Raw genomic sequence first — 19526 nt, forward strand, 5'->3', positions numbered from 1 at the left:
GTGGAGCTATTAGCATATTGATTGCACCTGTCAAATCCTCTTAGATCTCCACAAGTGTGTAGGGGTTGATTTGGGATTGGGCCTTTGAGAGAAGTGAGTGAAAATACTAATATACCAGTAGCTATCCTCCTTGAGGACATGGAGACACTTTATATTGCATCATAGCTAAATATATAACAAAAAACCTTACTCAATACATGAAGCTACAAGAGTTCAGATGAGACCCAAAACTGAGGCTAAACAATTACACAAATCAGATCAAACACATATTTTAATGTCCGGGTTTATACACACAGAGAGAGAACATGAAATGACAACTGTGTCAACAATAAGTGTCAACTTCTTTCCTAGGACACTTCTAATAATATGTAGTTGTGATTAACAGGGACGTGTGTTTAGTCCTGAGAGAAGGATGCTAAATCAGCAAAAATGTCTGTTGTGATATAGCATAAAATAGTACTTTGAATACGTTTCACAGTAGTAGTATATGGTATAAGGACCAACAGCTTAAAACCCCTTAAAAGAATGTAAGAGAAATAAAGCCTATAGAGAATATTCTGACTTCTGGTACAGACACATGACAGACAGTTGTGGTGAAACTACTATGTAGAGTTCTCTGTGCAGCTATTTGTCCTTGGGAGCTTGATCCTTGGTGACCCTCCTGTGGATACGCTGGTGATTTTTAAGGGTTGCTGAGCGAGCAAACCCCTTCCCACAGTCAATGCATTTGAACGGTTTCTCTCCACTGTGGGTTCGCAAGTGTCTTATCAGATTAGATGTACTAGTGAAACTCCTCTCACAGTGAGAACATGTATGAGGCTTCTCACCTGAATGTACCATTAGATGTTCTTTAAGACGTTGTTTAACAGAGAAACGTTTCCCGCACAGAGAGCAAAGGTATGGCTTCGCTCCAGTGTGGGTTCGCAGATGTTTTGTGAGTGTATCCCCATCAGCGAAACTCCTCCCACATTCAGAGCAGTGGTACGGTTTCTCTCCAGTGTGGGTTCGTATGTGTCTTTTCAGGATAGGTGTATTAGCAAAACTCCTTTCACAGTGAGAACATTTATAAGACTTCACACCTGAATGTACCAAGAGGTGTAATTGAAGTTGTTGTTTACCAGAGAAACATTTCCCACACTGGGAGCAAAGGTGTGGCTTCTCTCCAGTGTGTACTCGCAGATGGACTGCTAAATTCCCCTTATCGGCATATCTCTTGTCACACAGGGAGCAGTGGTAAGGCCTTGTATGCTTTCTCTGATGAACCATCAGTGTGTGCTTTGAAACAAAACGTTGTTTGCAAACAAAGCATGGGAATAGCTTCTCTCCATGTGCTTTTTTCTGGTGCCGAGTTAAATGATCAAACATACGGAAGCTCCTTCCACAGTCAGAGCACTGGTGCGGTTTCACTCCAGTGTGAATGGTGGAATGTTTTTTTAAGGAATCAATACGAGCAAAGCCCTTTCCACAGGTAGTGCAAACATGAGGCTTCACCCTATGTGCTGAATGAACCTCTTGGTGTCTTTTCATTGTTTTAATAGCAGCAAACATTTTGCCACAATCGGGGCACTGGTAACGTTTCTCCCCAGTGTGAAGTCTCACATGTTGGTTCAACTTTCCAGAGTAACCAAAGCCTTTCCCACAATTAGGGCAAATGTACGGTTTATTCTCGGTGTGGCCTCTCTGATGTCTCTTTAGGTGATCAGCCCGACGGAATCTCTTTCCACAATCAGAGCACACATGAGGGTTGGAGTGAGTTATCTGGTGTTTTTCCAGAAGTTTTAGTGTAACAAAACTATTTTCACACTGGTCACAGGGGTGAGATCCATCTCTTGAGTGGTTTTTCTCATGACTGGTAAATGTCTTGCCACAAGAGCGACGGAAGGCCTCATCGGATGGCCCCGGTGAAGAGAGGAGGAGGGCCTCATCGGATGGCCCCGGTGAAGAGAGGAGGAGGGCCTCATCGGATGGCCCCGGTGAAGAGAGGAGGAAGGCCTCATCGGATGGCCCCGGTGACGACAGGGGGAGGGCCTCATCGGATGGCCCCGGTGACGACAGGGGGAGGGCTTCATCGGATGGCCCCGGTGACGACAGGGGGAGGGCTTCATCGGATGGCCCCGGTGACGACAGGGGGAGGGCTTCATCGGATGGCCCCGGTGACGACAGGGGGCTCCTGTTTTCGTCGGTGTGACGTGTCAATACAGGAAAGTGGTCCATGGTAGTGTTCATAGTGGTCACCGCAGAGGACCCTAGTCTGGTAGAACACCCTGGATGATCCCCTTGATCATTTGGGATTGGGGCTTCAGAATCAGCACTTCGTTTTGAAGTCTCCTTGGCCAGAGAGAGACGTTCAATGATCCGCTCCTTTGAGGCAGTGAGCTGTTTACACTTATCACAAGTGTATAGGTCACTGTACTCTTCCTCGTTCACTACAATGAACATGTCACATGACTCGCATTTCATGGCTTTACGGTCCATCTCCGGATCCACATCAGAGGAGTCCGACAGGCTCATACTCGGGTTAGGATCAGTGAGATATGCTTTGCCGGTGTCAGCCAGGCAGACTAGCTAGTCGATTGACGTAAAAGCAACAGTCCCTTGAGTCCTTGCAGTCTTTTTTACACATTTGGTGTAAGCATCAAGAAGGGGTCTTGGTTAAAAAAAATGTCTGGTGAGAGGTCCGTTCCTGTGGTGTTCTCTCTCCAGATACTCTGAGATGTCTGGTGAGAGGTCCGTTCCTGTGTGAATGGGAGAATATCGAGTCAGACAAAGAAGACAGGGTTACTGGCTAGCTAGCAAGCTGAAGTCATGTTAGCCTAAAGTTAGCCAACCTAGCTAGGCTACTATCAACATAGCTAGCTAACTACTAGCTAGTTACAAATCATTGGTGAAACCCACACCTTTCTGCCTTATTCATTTACTCACTAGTTTAAGAATTACCCTCCGGCGAAGTAGCTAACTAACTTATAAAACCGTTTGTTGTTGCAAAGCTCTTGTGTGGCCGTTGTGGTTTGTTTTGAGTAAACGTGCAAACTAGTTTCGGTGAAGGAGGGCGCGGTTGCTTTGGATTGGCCCAGCGTGCCAGCGGAACGGATATCTGATTGGTCCCAAGTCGCAAAGCCCGCCCACCGAGTGGCCAAGCGATCGAGTTCGGTTTGACGACACAGGTTTGAGTAGCTAGCAGGTACACTACTGAATACTTCCAAAGGGCCATTTTAAAAACGAGCTGATGAGTAAAAATCAGGGCAGTTGAGAGAGTCTCCAATGCGGAGGCTGTCAAAGGGGTGGAAAGAGTGAGTATATTTGAAGGTCCGGCGGTAGTGAAGAACGGGAATGCTTACATTAGAGCCTACACCACCGCCTGAGAATCAACAGCAGGATCCAGAAATCCTTCATGTAAAGAAAGTGGACTTTGTGTCATTTACAGCAATGGGGATGAACGGAACTGCACAAGTTGAAAGGAAGCCAAGAAAGTTCGCTATCATTGTTTCTGCAGCTGAACTATTTCTGGGATTAAAATATTTTACATCTGAAGAGCTACATGGAGTACTTTTCTAGTGCGATCCCACCCTCTCGGGCCCCAAAGCCTGAGTATGGATTATTTGTTTATTACATTTTGGTTTTTTGTATTTTAGTATTTGTTTTGTCGTAGAAGTTTCTCACTTTTCACCCCACCCAGTAGGTGGCGGCAATACAACCATTTTGGATGTAGTCCGCCAATAAAACCTCGAAGAAGAAGAACTGGTCAGGTATCTGTCCACCAACTGTCATAAAGGGTCGTTCAAACGTTGTAATTAGTGGCTAGGTTTACATAACCGTTAGCTAGGCTTAGGTTAGTTAACGTTAGCTCTGCTCTCAGAGACTAGCTAGCTGCTTTAGCTTGGTAGCTAACTAACGTTAGCACCTTCTAACTAGTAATTTTAAGCTCAGCGTCAATATTAGAATAAAATTACAATGTATTTTTGTCTGGTAGCTACAGGCTGTTCAATCAATGAGATGCTTTAATACACTGTTGTACTTTATGTTCGTGCTATTATCATATTAGCTAGGTTGGATCCTTCAAATTAAAAGACCATCCAAGATGGCGAAGTAGTGCAGTCCTGTTTCTGTCGTGTGTCTGTAAATAGCCTGTAAATACCCTTTTTTTTTTTTTTTTTTCGTACATATTTCCCTATCAGACTTTTCATCCTTCTACAAAATATACTTTCCTGCAACCCGCCTCACTCAATGTGGAACGGATTCTATTATTGACTTACCTTTTATCTAGAATCTAGAATCTCCAGTTGAAACTAGCTAGCCAGCTAACTAGCTACTTGCTATTAGCCACAGCTAGCGGTGTTTCACCCAGATCATTGGATTTTTTCCGCGGGATTAATTTTAATCACTGGACATTGATCACCGGATATTCGGCCAGTCTGCACAGCGCGTTATCGACCCAGAACATATCAGTTTTTCTGCCGGAATCACTGATTCTCTGGACCTTTAACTCCGGATTCATCGCTACCAGCTGGCTACAACAACAACAAAACGGACGCTGTGGTCTGGCTAATCATCCCGAGCTAGGCCCATCTCCCGGCTATCTACCTCTCTATCAACCGGACGGGACCACCTAGTGTTGACACGGAGCCCCGCCGATCCTACACGACTGGTCTGCCGACGAAATCGTCTGATGTGGTTAGGACGTTAACCACGAAGATTCCATCCATCTGCTAGCCCTGGCCCGTTAGCACACGTTATCCGTGGCCTCTTACTCACTAAACTGAACTAGCTACTGAACTAGCTACTTGCTATTAGCCACAGCTAGCGGTGTTGCACCCAGAATATTGGATTTTTTTCCGCTGGATTAATTTTTAATCACTGGACATTGATCACCGGATATTCGGCCAGTCTGCACAGCGCGTTATCGACCCAGAACATATCAGTTTTTCCGCCGGAATCACTGAATTCACTGGACCTTTAACTCCGGATTCATCGCTACCAGCTGGCTACAACAAAACGGACGTAGCACACGCTAGCCGTGGCCTCTTACTCACTAGCGCTTCACCACCGGAAATTATGATAACTCAGCTATACAGCTGATATCTGCTGGACTGTTCCTTTTTACGGTACTACATCCTGTTTATGTTTAGCCTCAGCCCAAACATGGTTAGTTTATTGTTGTTTCGGTTATTTCTAATTGTACTATATCACTGTAGACCCCCCAGCCTAGCTAAACCTGCCTTAGTTAGCTCCTTTGTCCCTCCGCCCATACACTCAGAGACCGACTCAATTGATGCCTCTAGAGATACTATCTCTTTCATTGTTACCCAACGCTTAGGTTTACCTCCACTTTACTCATATCCTTCCATATCCTTGTCTGTACATAATGCCCTGAATCTTTTCTATAACACCCGGAAATCTGCCCCCCTTTATTCTATGTACCCAACGCACTAGAAGACCAGTTCTTAAAGCCTTTAGCCGTATCCTTATTCTAGTCCTCCTCTGTTCCTCTGGTGATGTAGAGGCTAACCCAGGGCCTGTAGCCCCCAGTATCACTCCTACTCCCCAGGAGCTATCATTTGATGACTTCTGTAATCGCAAAAGTCTTGGTTTCTTGCACATAAATATCAGAAGTCTACTTCCTAAGTTTGAGTTATTCACTGCGTTAGCACACTCTGCCAACCCTGATGTTCTAGCAGTGTCTGAATCCTGGCTCAGGAAGGCCACCAAAAATTCTGAAATTTCCATCCCCAACTATAACATTTTCCGTCTAGATAGAACTGCCAAAGGGGGTGGAGTTGCAATCTACTGTAGAGATAGCCTGCAGAGCTCTATCATACTATCCAGGTCTGTGCCCAAACAGTTTGAGCTTCTACTTCTAAAAATCCACCTTTCCAGAAATAAATCTCTCACTGTTGCCGCTTGCTACAGACCCCCCTCAGCCCCCAGCTGTGCCCTGGACACCATATGTGAATTGATTGCCCCCCATTTATCCTCTTGAGTTTGTACTGCTTGGTGACCTAAATTGGGATATGCTTAATACCCCAGCCATCCTACAATCCAAGCTAGATGCCCTCAACCTCACGCAAATTATCAACGAACCTACCAGGTACAACCCTAAATCCTTAAACATGGGTACCCTCATAGATATCATCCTGACTAACATACCCTCTAAATACACCTCAGCTGTCTTCAACCAGGATCTCAGCGATCACTGCCTTATTGCCTGCGTCCGTAACGGGTCTGCGGTCAAACGACCACCCCTCATCACTGTCAAACGCTCCCTAAAACACTTTAGCGAGGAGGCCTTCCTAATTGACCTGGCCCAGGTATCCTGGATGGATATAGATCTCATTCCGTCAGTAGAGGATGCCTGGTTGTTCCTTAAAAGTAATTTCCTCTCAATCTTAAATAAACATGCCCCATTCAAAAAATACAGAACTAAGAACCGATATAGCCCCTGGTTCTCCTCAGACTTGACTGCCCTTGACCAGCACAAAAACATCCTGTGGCGTACAGCATTAGCATCAAATAGCCCCCGCGATATGCAACTTTTCAGGGAAGTTAGGAACCAATATACACAAGCAGTCAGGAAAGCAAAGGCTAACTTTTTCAAACAGAAATTTGCATCCTGTAGCACTAACTCCAAAAAGTTTTGGGACACTGTAAAGTCCATGGAGAATAAGAGCACTTCCTCCCAGCTGCCCACTGCACTGAGGCTAGGAAACACTATCACCACCGATAAATCTACAATAATCGAGAATTTCAACAAGCATTTTGCTACAGCTGGCCATGCTTTCCATCTGGCTACCACTAACCCGGCCACCAACTCTGCACCCTCTGCTGCAACTTGCCCATGCCCCCCCGCTTCTCCTTCACACAAATTCAGACAGCTGATGTTTTGAAAGCGCTGCAAAATCTGGACCCCTACAAATCAGCTGGGCTAGACAATCTGGACCCTTTCTTTCTAAAACTAGCCGCCGAAATTGTCGCAACCCCTATTACTAGTCTGTTCAACCTCTCTTTCATAACGTCTGAGATCCCCAGAGATTGGAAAGCTGCCGCGGTCATCCCCCTCTTCAAAGGGGGTGACACTCTAGATCCAAACTGCTACAGACCTATATCCATCCTGCCCTGCCTTTCGAAAGTATTCGAAAGCCAAGTTAACAAACAGATCACCCGACCATTTCGAATACCACCGTACCTTCTCCGCTATGCAATCCGGTTTCCGAGCTGGTCACGGGTGCACTTCAGCCACGCTCAAGGTCCTAAACGATATTATAACCACGATTGATAATAGACAGTACTGTGCAGCCGTCTTCATCGACCTGGCCAAGGCTTTCGACTCTGTCAACCACCGCATTCTTATTGGCAGACTAAATAGCCTTGGTTTCTCAAATGACTGCCTCGCCTGGTTCACCAACTACTTCTCAGATAGAGTTCAGTGTGTCAAATCGGAGGGCCTGTTGTCTGGACCTATGGCAGTCTCTATGGGGGTGCCACAGGGTTCAATTCTTGGGCCGACACTTTTCTCCGTGTATATCAATGATGTCGCTCTTGCTGCTGGTGACTCTCAGATCCACCTCTACGCAGACGACACCATTTTGTATACATCTGGCCCTTCATTGGACACTGTGTTAACAAACCTCCAAACGAGCTTCAATGCCATACAACAATCCTTCAGTAGCCTTCAACTGCTCTTAAACACTAGTAAAACTAAATGCATGCTTTTCAATCGAACGCTACTAGCACCCGCCCACCCGACTAGAATCACCACTCTCGACGGGTCTGACCTAGAGTATGTGGACAACTACAAATATCTAGGTGTCTGGTTAGACTGTAAACTCAACTTCCAGACTCACATAAAGAATCTCCAATCCAAAGTTAAATCTAGAATCGGCTTCCTATTTCGCAACAAAGCCTCCTTCACTCATGCTGCCAAACATGCCCTCGTAAAACTGACTATCCTACCGATCCTTGACTTCGGCGATGTCATTTACAAAATAGCCTCCAACACTCTACTCAGCAAATTGGATGTAGTCTATCACAGTGCCATCCGTTTTGTCTCCAAAGCCCCATACACTACCCACCACTGTGACCTGTACGCTCTTGTTGGCTGGTCCTCACTACATGTTCGTCGTCAAACCCACTGGCTCCAGGCCATCTATAAATCACTGCTAGGCAAATCCCCGCCTTATCTTAGCTCATTGGTCACCATAGCAGCACCCACCCGTAGTCTGCGCTCCAGCAGGTATATCTCACTGGTCATTCCCAAAGCCAACACCTCCTTTGGCCGCCATTCCTTCCAGTTCTCTGCTGCCAATGACTGGAACGAATTGCAAAAATCTCTGAAGCTGGAGACTCTTATCTCCCTCAATAACTTTAAGCATCAGTTGTCAGAGCACCTTACCGATCACTGCACCTGTACACAGCCCATCTGAAATTAGCCCACCCAACTACCTCATCCCTATATTGTTATTTATTTTGCTCTTTTGCACCCCAGTATCTCTATTTGCACATCATCTCTTGCACATCTAGCATTCCAGTGTTAATACTATTGTAATTATTCTGCACTATAGCCTATTTATTGCCTTACCTCCTGCACACACTGTATATATATTTTCTGTTGTATTTCTGACTTTATGTTTTTTTTTACCCCATATGTAACTCTGTGTTGTTTTTATTGCACTACTTTGCTTTATCTTGGCCAGGTCGCAGTTGTAAATGAGAACCTGTTCTCAACTGGCTTACCTGGTTAAATAAAGGTGAAATAAAAAATAAAAATAAAATAATGGGAACCTTGAAACGTCATTGTAACTTTGAAAACACAGAACTAGAATGAGATTCTATTTCTATTTTTTTTTAAATGAGGTTTTGTAATTTTCACTGAGTAAGTAAAAATAATAGTTAAATAAAGAAAATGTCAACCTTGACAGACTTAGAATGTAAAAGATGTACACTACCAGTCAAACGTTTGGACACACCTACTCATTCAAGGGTTTTTACATTGTAGAATAATAGTGAAGACATCAAAACAATGAAATAACACATACGGAATCACGTAGTAACCAAAAAAGTGTTGATGACAGCTTTGCACACGCTTGGCATTCTCTCAACCAGCTTCATGAGGTAGTCACCTGGAATGCATTTCAATTAACAGGTGTGCCTTCTTAAAAGTTAATTTGTGGAATTTCTTTCCTTCTTAATGCGTTTGAGCCAATCAGTTGTGTTGTGACAAGGTAGAAGATACAGAAGATAGCCCTATTTGGTAAAAGACCAAGTCCATATTATGGCAAGAACAGCTCAAATAAGCAAAGAGAAACGACAGTCCATCATTACTTTAAGACATGAAGGTCAGTCAATATGGAACATTTCAAGAACTTTGTAAGTTTCTTCAAGTGTAATGGCAAAAACCATCCAGCGCTATGATGAAACTGGCTCTCATGAGGACCACCACAGGAATGGAAGACCCAGAGTTACCTCTGCTGCAGAGGATAAGTTCATTAGAGTTACCAGCCTCAGAAATTGCAGCCCAAATAAATGCTTCACAGAGTTCAAATCACAGACACATCTCATCATCAACTGTTCAGCGGGGACTGTGTGAATCAGGCTTTCATGGTCGAATTGCTGAAAAGAAACCACTACTAAAGGACACCAATAAGAAGAAGAAACCTGCTTGGGCCAAGAAACACGAGCAATGGACATTAGACCGGTGAATTTTTTGTTGTTGAGATTTTTGGTTCCAACCGCCATGTCTTTGTGAGACGCGGTGTGGGTAAACAGATGATCTCCGCATGTGTAGTTCCCACCGTAAAGCATGGAGGAGGAGGTGTTATGGTGTGGGGGTGCTTTTGTAACAGGTCAAAGAATTACAGATTTTTGCAACCGTTCATTTTCTATTTTTTATTTTATTTTGTGAGTTGATTTCACCAAAATATTGTATTGTTCAGCATTTCGTGTAGTCTACAGATATTGGGAGAGTTAGTTGTGTAAGTGCGCCCTCTAGAGTGTTGGTTTGGTTATATGCGGAGGGGTGTCATGCTTTTCACAGTCTGCATTGTACTCGACTGAGAGAGGTATGTGTTCACTTCGGCGTGATATAAACTTGATATACCTGTTAAAACTAAAACGTTTCAGTGCACATAGTAACTTGTATGTATATTATATGATGAGTGTACGTACATTTAATCAAGCTGTGTCGTGAATTTAGCTATTTTTGAGAGTTTGAGAAATTGCTAACTTAGCTAACCTCGTGTTTTGTTTAGCTGTAAGTTAGCGATCGTCATTCTATCCTCTTGTGTTGAAGCCCACGTTGTTCTTTTTATGTTAGGCGGATTCTGGTCGAGGGTAGAGTTTTGAACATTTTCTCTCCTTGATGTTGAACAGGTATGTATTCCCTATATCAGGTTAAAAATATGTGTTCATTTAAAATGTTTTCATGTATTGATTAGTGTTTAATGGCACTGAAAAGCTCAAATGTGAAGGATTACATGTTGCTTCGTGCATATTACTGTATGTATTACCTATTTGAAAGATGGTTTATGTCATGTTGCACAGTATTAATGTAAAGGCTAAAAGCTCCGTTTTTGGCAGAGATAACATGCAATATGACACATACATAAGATATACACCAGATGCGATGTTTATTTTCCAATTATGTTGTATTTTATTCCTTGTATTTTTGAATGTGATTATACTGAGTCTGCATTGTACTCGACTGAGAGAGGCGGATTCTGGTCGAGGGTAGAGTTTTGAACATTTTCTCTCCTTGATGTTGAACAGATTGAGAGAGTTGTACACAATAAAGTGCCTTCAAGTACGCCAGTGTCTTGTCTTCAGTGCACCGGAACACAACGCAGTAGTCGGCAACGAGCAGACCGCGCCGGCTACATTGGTGCCGTGACCCGGATATCTTCGCTTCAGATCATCGCCAGGGTGATCGCCGGTGGTTGCTGTGACGAGTAGGAACCTCTTCGGAACGTTGACAAGTATAAGGGCAAACATTAATGTGTAAATTGTAGCTCTTAATTGCTTACCTCAGCTACTTCTATCATTTTACAATTTTTTTTTCATATTCACATGTTCTGGTGATTCACATATCATTACCATAGTCTATTACAACTTTCTATTTTTTTTTAAAAATGACTGATGGTAAGGATGCGCAGACACCATTTAGTGTTGGAGATGCTGCAGGGGTAAGCCTTTGGAGGGGCAGGTTTATGAGTAGGGTGGAGAGCACGCCGGTTAGGGGTGCTGGTATACTAGGCAGACCTGTACTCTCGTCCACACGCTTACGCACTGATGAATATTCCCCCGCACCACACATGCGTAGCTTAAGAGATACTCCAGACATTGCAAGCAGCGTTAGTTCAGTGGGCCGTCCTGCATTTTCATACACTCACACCCAAACAGATGAACATTCTCCACGTCAGCCAGTGTCTAGTTCACATATGAGTTCTGCAGACCTAGGGAGTCTCATCACACAGTTAGCTCATGAAATAGGAGAGAACATTGCTAGCCAATTACAGAGATCTGTTGGTAGTGCAGATAACCAAACCACTCCTACGCCTAGCCTGAACTTAGGATATGGACAGTCTGATTTGAACATGACAGGAGTAAAGTTAGTCATGAAGACAGATGTCAAAGAGCCGCCGTACTTCAGGGGTGACGGAACAGACAAACACACAGTGCATGAGTGGGAAGAGATTATGAGCGTTTACCTGAATAAGAGGGGTGTACACCCGCAAGAGCACTCCCAGGAGATAATGTCAAGACTAATGGGAAAGGCTAGAGACATTGTTAAAGTTACCCTGCGCAGTATGCCATCGCTGCAGCCAGCTGAGAACTCCAAGCTCGTCTTTGATATTCTGAAACAACATTTCAGTGAGTTAACCTACTCCTCTATGCCTTTAGCAGATTTCTATAACACACTTCCTCTGGCCGGAGAAAGTCCCATGGACTATTGGATACGCTTGAACAAGGCTGTGGATGTCGCAGATGAGTGTCTGAGAAGGCAGGGGCGAAACATTGAGGACCCCTCTCACGAAGTCACAATGATGCTGGTGAAACACTGTCCTGACCCCGCTCTTGCAAGTGTCCTAAAGTGCAAAACAGCTGAAAAGTGGACAGCAAATGAGATTCAGGAACACCTCGTTGAACATCAGAGAGAGGCTAGAACAATGTGTCAAGCCAAATCTTATCGGCCAAAGAACATTGGTGCACATGCTCAGGCATTAACCACAGAGACAGTCGCTGCTGAAAACCCAACAGACCTTACTGGTTACCCAAAGGCAATGGGGCTTCCATCCTCTCCTCAGACAGAGAGCATCTGCATGCAGTCTCTCATTGGCTTGCTGAACCGTGTGCTAGAGCAGACGGCACACACAACAGCAGTCGTGCCACCAAGCAGGGGACCAGCAGCCATTGTTCAGAGTAGATGTAAAGTCTGTCAGTCTGCCGAACATTCAACTACTGCACACTGTAGACAGGCGAACCTCTGTATGGGCTGTTACAAGCCCGGCCACTGGAAGAGAGAATGCCAACAGCGCCGGCCAAGAATTAACGCTCAGCCACAGTTAGCGCACACACCACCTAACTCTGAGCAAGGTGGAACCAGTTTAAACTAGATAGCTCACATACGGAAAGGGGATGTGTGAGCGTTGAAGATTCAACCCTTGAAGAAAGTGAAGAATTGAAGGAGATGTATGTCAATGTCTGTAAAGAAATGTCTGATAATTGCACGGTAATTGTTCAGAATATTCACAGAGTTGAGACGTTCAGTGAGCTATTTCACGCACCGGTGACAGTTAATGGCTGTGCTCAGTTGCAAGGGCTCCTCGATACAGGCTCAATGGCCTGCACGATAAGTGAAGAGGCAGAGCAGAGACTACTATCGGATAGCGTCTTGACCCCACATCAAGAACTCTCACAGCATATCATCCTTGTTGGCTGTGGAGGAGTACAAGTGCGCCCCAAGTGCATGTATGACATGGAACTAAGTCTGTATGGGGTAAAGTGCATGGTCCCAGTTCTGGTGATCACTGGTCAGAAAGACGACATAATAGTAGGCACCAACATGTTGAAACGTGTACTGCATCAGCTGAAAAACGAGAACAGTTATTGGACACTTATCTCGAGCAACACAAAAGGGTCTCCAGATGGCGAACAGTTTCTAGAAATGATGACCAGTCTCACAAGATGGAGGGGTGAAGATGTCCCAGGAAAAGTAGGGACCGTGAAACTAACTCAGGCGGTGACTCTCCTTCCCAAACAAGAGTACCTGCTGTGGGGAAGACTGCCAAGTAATATACCCAAGTCACCTGGGAGTACAGTTATGGTGGAGCCTACAACCTCCAGGTGTGTGCCTCGGGGCATTATGGTGGGGCGAGTGGTAACACCGCTATGGGGAGATGGCTGGACTCCCATGAAAATCACTAATATCTCAGACAAACCACTCACACTGAAAAGGAACAGCAAGCTTGCGGACGTCTCTACTTGTGTTGCAGCTGAAGATCTCACACTGTTCCAGGGTTCCTGTCAGAGTGATGCTGGCTCTGTTAGAGTGACTCATGTGAAACAGGACGACAACGGTGACCTGAAAGACAGACTGCAGAAGTCTGGTCTAGGAAATGTCGACATTGATCATTGTGAAGTGAGCCCCTCCACCAAGCTCCAACTTGTGACATTGCTGGAGAAATATCAGGATATATTTTCAAAGCATCATCTTGACTGTGGAGAAGCCAAGGGCTTTGCCCATAGGATCCGCCTCACTGACGACCGCCCCTTCCGTCTTCCATATCGCAGAGTGCCGCCAGCCCACTATCAAAAGCTGCGCCAAGTTCTCACCGAGATGGAGGAACAGGAAATCATACGGAAATCAATGAGTGAATATGCTTCTCCACTCGTGATGGTTTGGAAGAAAAATGGCGACCTCCGGATATGCACAGACTTTCGATGGCTGAATGCAAGAACTATCAAGGATGCTCATCCTTTGCCCCATCAATCGGACTGCTTGGCTGCCCTTGGCGGTAATGCTGTCTTCAGCACCATGGACCTCACGTCGGGATTTTATAACTTGCCCATGCATGAGGAGGACAAAAAGTATACCGCCTTCACAACACCATTAGGCCTGCACGAGTATAACAGAATGCCACAGGGGCTTTGCAACAGTCCAGCGTCCTTCATGAGGATGATGCTGAGTATCTTTGGCGATCTTAACTTCAGCAGTCTCTTGTGCTACCTAGATGATCTCTTGATATTTGCCCCCAATGAACAGCAGGCCCTCAGCAGATTAGAGGTTGTTTTCCAGAGGCTACGGGAGCACAATCTAAAGTTGAGTCCAAAAAAATGCCATCTGTTGCGGAGATCTGTGAAGTTTCTCGGACACATCGTTGACAGTGACGGTGTTGCTGTTGACCCAGAGAAGGTCGAGGTCATCACCAAAATGTCAAAGAGGGACTTGATGGAAGATGATGGCTGCACTCCTTCAGTTCGCAGAGTGAAGTCGTTCCTGGGGATGGTATTTTATTACCAACACTACATACCAAATTGCTCCTCCATCGCAAAACCCCTGTTTGCTCTCACAGCTGGCCAGAAACGGAGAGGAAAGGCCGGGAAGTACAGTCAGAATGCGGGAGTTTACAGAAAGCTCAAACCTGCGGATTGGACCCTTGACTGCGATTCCGCTTTCGCCGGCCTTAAGGGGAAGCTCCTGAATTGTGTGGTCCTTAGCCATCCAGACTTTTCTAAGCCCTTGGTTCTGTCCATTGATGCGTCTCTTGATGGCCTTGGGGCAGTTCTGTCCCAGATACCAGAAGGAGAAACGAAGGCACGCCCGATCGCCTTTGCCAGCAAGACCCTCACTGGCTCACAAAAGAGGTATCCTGCTCACCGCCTGGAGTTCTTGGCGCTCAAATGGAGTGTTTGTGAAAAATTCAGCCACTGGTTGAAAGGCCACACTTTTACAGTATGGACCGACAATAATCCTTTGACCTATATAATGACCAAACCAAAACTTGACGCTTGCGAACAGAGGTGGGTGGCAAAGCTTTCCCTCTACACCTTCAGTATCAAACACATTCCTGGGGTAAAGAACATTGTGGCAGATGCCCTGAGTAGAGATCCGTTTGCTAAATCAGTGAGCCAAAGGTTGATCAGTGAGCCCTATGGAAGTCTTTTGGCCGAGGCGGAGGGAACCAAAGAGGAGAAAGTCCAAGATCTCTTCCGGAGTAAGACCCAGTGTCTCCAGGCACATGATGCAGGGTGCTATGTAACTATGGACCCCACTCAAGACAGGCTGGCCGGCAGTCAAGAACCCTCTCATGTGAAATCTGCTTGTGAAGCTCATGTAGAGTGGGAAAGGGGAGCAGAGATAAGAGCAACACAGTTTCTCAATGCTCTTCCCCAGGCGGTGCCCTCAGAACAAGACACACTTCCAGCCTTCTCCATCGGCGAGCTGAGGCACAGCCAGGAAATAGATCCAGTTATCAGGGAAGTCCTGCCACTCATTCAGAGGGGTGAGCCACCACCTAGGCGAGGGAGGAGGAGGTTAGCTCTTACGACCCAGACACTGTGCAAGCAGTGGCATCATCTAAAAGTCCAGGACGGAGTCCTATATAGGGTAACCAAAGACCCATTAAGCAGAGAGAAGAGGTATCAGTTTGTGCTGCCTGCTAGCTTGAAGGCCAAAGCTCTCGCTGGTGTGCATGATTTCGCTGGGCATCAAGGGCAGGCTAGAACAGCACACCTCGCCCGACAGCGTTTCTTCTGGCCGCAAATGGGAAGAGACATCAAGGAATATGTGAAATGCTGCCAACGCTGTACCCTTGCAAAGACCCCTGAACCAGCTGCCCGAGCTCCCTTGGAGAGCATTCGCACTTCGGCACCCATGGAGCTGGTGTGCATTGATTTTTGGAGTGCTGAGGACTGTAAGCAAAGATCTGTCGATGTGTTAGTCATAACAGACCACTTTACAAAATTGACTCATGCCTTTCCCTGCATAAACCAAACTGCAAAGCAAATAGCAAAGAAGTTATGGGATAACGTATTCTGCATCTACGGTTTCCCAGAGCGAATACATTCTGATCAAGGGGCCAATTTTGAAAGCAAACTCATAGCTGAACTCCTCAGCCTCACAGGGACTATGAAAACACACACAACAGCATACCATCCCATGGGAAATGGGCAAACCGAAAGGTTCAATAGGACACTTGGCAGTATGTTGCGTGCCCTACCCCTGACAGCTAAGCAACACTGGGCCCAACAGATACAGACTTTGACTTTTGCGTATAATGCCACCACTCATGAAACAACTGGATATCCTCCATTCTATTTGATGTATGGTCGAGTCCCCCAGACTCCCAGTAGACATGGTCTTCAAACAAGTCTTGAGGGATCCAGTCGTGGTGAATTATAAGACCTATGCAGAGAAACTGATGGCGAACCTCCATGTGGCTGCCGACATAGCTCAGCAGCATGCGAGGAAAGGACAGCAACATCAAGCTGATGGCTACAACAAGAGAGTTCGTGGAACCCACTTGAACGTTGGCGACCGAGTTTTGTTAGCTAATAAAGCAGAGAGAGGGAAGAGGAAGTTAGCGGATAAGTGGGAAGCCACTATGTATACCATCATAGACCGGAACCCTCAGACTCACGTTTACAAAGTCAGAGACGAAAGTGGGAAAACAAAAGTTGTTCATCGGAATTTGATGTTGGACGTGAGCTTCTTGCCCATGCCAGAACTAAGCGATGAAGAGATGAATGGAGCTGCCTCGGATGTGGCCAGTGAGTTTCAGCCTCCTTCTGTTGATGCTTTCAGTGGCCTAGCAGTAGACGCTTCTGAGGACCGTACATGTTCGTGGTTAAACGCATCCTCTGACTCTGAGTCTATTGGAGAAGCTGATGAGTCTGAGATGGAGAATGAGATGCCCCACTCTCTGTCCAGGAAGTCTGTTCAACTGACACCCACGAGAGCCCAGTCTAAAGAGGTCAGAGGCCAAGGGGAAAATGAACACTCACCTGTGAGAGACTTGTCGGATTCCAGTGACCCCCCTGATTTGCACATGACTGACACTGACTCTGTTGCCCCAATTGATGTTCCTGACTTAGATGAGACAGGGTCTTCGGACGTCAATTCACCTGTTACACTGATTGATAGTCAGATACCCTCCCAAGTACAAGGGTTTGAAAGTCAGGTTGTCAGAACACGTACTGGCAGGGTTGTTAAGGCAGTCGATCGCTTGATAGAGAACATGGTGCAAAAACCACTCACCAAGGGTTTTGTTACAGGAGTCAGAAGGTCACTGTCTTTCCGTTCTTTATTTTAGATACATTTTTGAGATTAAGATATTTTTCTTTATTACCAGTAGTATGACCTGAGTCATGAGATGTTCATATTGGAGGGAAAGTGTTCCAAGATTTCATATGATGTATAAGGCATCATATTCACTAGAAGGGGCAGTAGCCTGATCAACTGCTGTTTTCTTTTAACTTACTTTGTAAGTAGCTTTATACGCTGTATATGGGAAATGGAGTCCCAGGGCTATCTTGGACCAAGTGGACAAGAGTTTTATTCTATATGTTTTTGGTTATTTTCCACCCTCGAAGTGTGAAGGATTTTGGCGAAATTAAAGAGGGGTGAATGTAACAGGTCAAAGAATTACAGATTTTTGCAACCGTTCATTTTCTATTTTTATTTTATTTTGTGAGTTGATTTCACCAAAATATTGTATTGTTCAGCATTTCGTGTAGTCTACAGATATTGGGAGAGTTAGTTGTGTAAGTGCGCCCTCTAGAGTGTTGGTTTGGTTATATGCGGAGGGGTGTCATGCTTTTCTCAGTCTGCATTGTACTCGACTGAGAGAGGTATGTGTTCACTTCGGCGTGATATAAACTTGATATACCTGTTAAAACTAAAACGTTTCAGTGCACATAGTAACTTGTATGTATGTATATTATATGATGAGTGTACGTACATTTAATCAAGCTGTGTCGTGAATTTAGCTATTTTTGAGAGTTTGAGAAATTGCTAACTTAGCTAACCTCGTGTTTTCCTTGTATTTTTGAATGTGATTATACTGAGTCTGCATTGTACTCGACTGAGAGAGGCGGATTCTGGTCGAGGGTAGAGTTTTGAACATTTTCTCTCCTTGATGTTGAACAGATTGAGAGAGTTGTACACAATAAAGTGCCTTCAAGTACGCCAGTGTCTTGTCTTCAGTGCACCGGAACACAACGCAGTAGTCGGCAACGAGCAGACCGCGCCGGCTACACTTTGCTGGTGACACTGTCTGTGATTTATTTAGAATTCAAAGCACACTTAACCAGCATGACTACCACAGCATTCTGCAGCGATACGCCATCCCATCTGATTTGGGCTTAGTGGGACTATCATTTGTTTTTCAACAGGACAATGACCCAACACACCTCCAGGCTGTGTAAGGGCTATTTGACCAAGAAGGAGAGTGATGGAGTGCTGGAAGAAGATTCTGGTGTTCTGAGAACTCAGACTCTGGAATACCTAATTTGCTGTCCTGAGACTCACAAAGCACTTCCTACAGCTCCCAGTGTGGAGGGAGATATTGAAGACCTGTGGATACAAAGAGGAGAGAGACCCCTCATACAGTTCAGTGTGAGTTTCATGCAAACTAACTCATCAGAGAAAAGGATCAATAAGGACCTGTTGTTGATTTGAATGAGAAACATTCCACCACTAGAACCCTCAAATTCAAATCTGGACCACGAAGCCAGTTCCACTGCTTAATTTTTTTAAATTCTTCCCCTCTAATCAGGGACTGATTTAGACCTGGGACACCACGTGGGTGCAATTCATTATCAGGTAGAACAGAAAGCCAGAACATAACCTCATACCTACTGTAAAATATGGAGGTGGATCTTTGATGTTATGGGGCTGTTTTGCTTCAACTGTTCCTGGGGCCATGGTTAAGGTCAATGGCATCATGAACTTTATCCAGTACCAGGACATTTTAGTCTAAAACCTTGGCTGCAAGTAACCCCAACAACAAAATCCACAGAAATTGTTAATTGGCCACTAAATCAACATTTTGCAAAGGCCACCTCAGTCTCCGGAATGAAACCCATTGAAAACCTGTGATTTGAATTGAAGAGGGCAGTTTATATGTGCAGACAAATAATATCAAGAATCTGGAAGGATTCTGTATGGAGGAATGGTCTAAGATTCCTCCCAATGTGTTCTCCAACATTTTAGAAAAAGGCTCAGTGCTGTTATCCTCGCAAGGCGGGGTATTGAAAACAGAGGTGTCAATCATTTTGACCCCTACCTTTTTGAGGAAAAACTATTCTTGCTTGTTAAACAAAATCTATTTCTCTGAGCAATTGTATTAGTATAAAATAATCATTTACCCATTATTTTGAGTATATAATATAGCTCAGTATTTGTAGTCATTTTTGCTGATCTTTATCTAGGGTGTCAATAATTTCGGACCAATAAATTGACAATACACCAAAATGACAAAGTGAAAACATGTTTTTAGAATCTTTTGCAAATGTATTGAAATTTATATACAGAAATA

General features: G+C 44.9%; 1 protein-coding gene across 1 annotated transcript; it reads right to left on the minus strand.

The window, feature by feature from the left end:
- Positions 1–253: 253 nt before the first annotated feature.
- LOC121554038 (gastrula zinc finger protein XlCGF57.1-like) lies at positions 254–3017 on the minus strand. The gene is made up of 2 exons (XM_041867479.2): positions 2923–3017; positions 254–2735 (listed from the first exon to the last, which is right to left on the minus strand). The coding sequence occupies exon 2, from the start codon at positions 2509–2511 to the stop codon at positions 625–627; it is 1887 nt and encodes a 628-aa protein (XP_041723413.1). The 5' UTR covers positions 2512–2735; positions 2923–3017; the 3' UTR covers positions 254–624.
- Between the last annotated feature and the right edge of the window lie 16509 nt (positions 3018–19526).

Source organism: Coregonus clupeaformis, unplaced genomic scaffold, assembly GCF_020615455.1.
Source record: "Coregonus clupeaformis isolate EN_2021a unplaced genomic scaffold, ASM2061545v1 scaf2307, whole genome shotgun sequence".
Taxonomy (NCBI): domain Eukaryota; kingdom Metazoa; phylum Chordata; class Actinopteri; order Salmoniformes; family Salmonidae; genus Coregonus; species Coregonus clupeaformis.

Excerpts from the sequence above, each read along its gene's own strand:
- LOC121554038 (XM_041867479.2), bottom strand. The coding sequence starts at position 2,511 with ATGAGCCTGTCGGACTCCTCTGATGTGGATCCGGAGATGGACCGTAAA.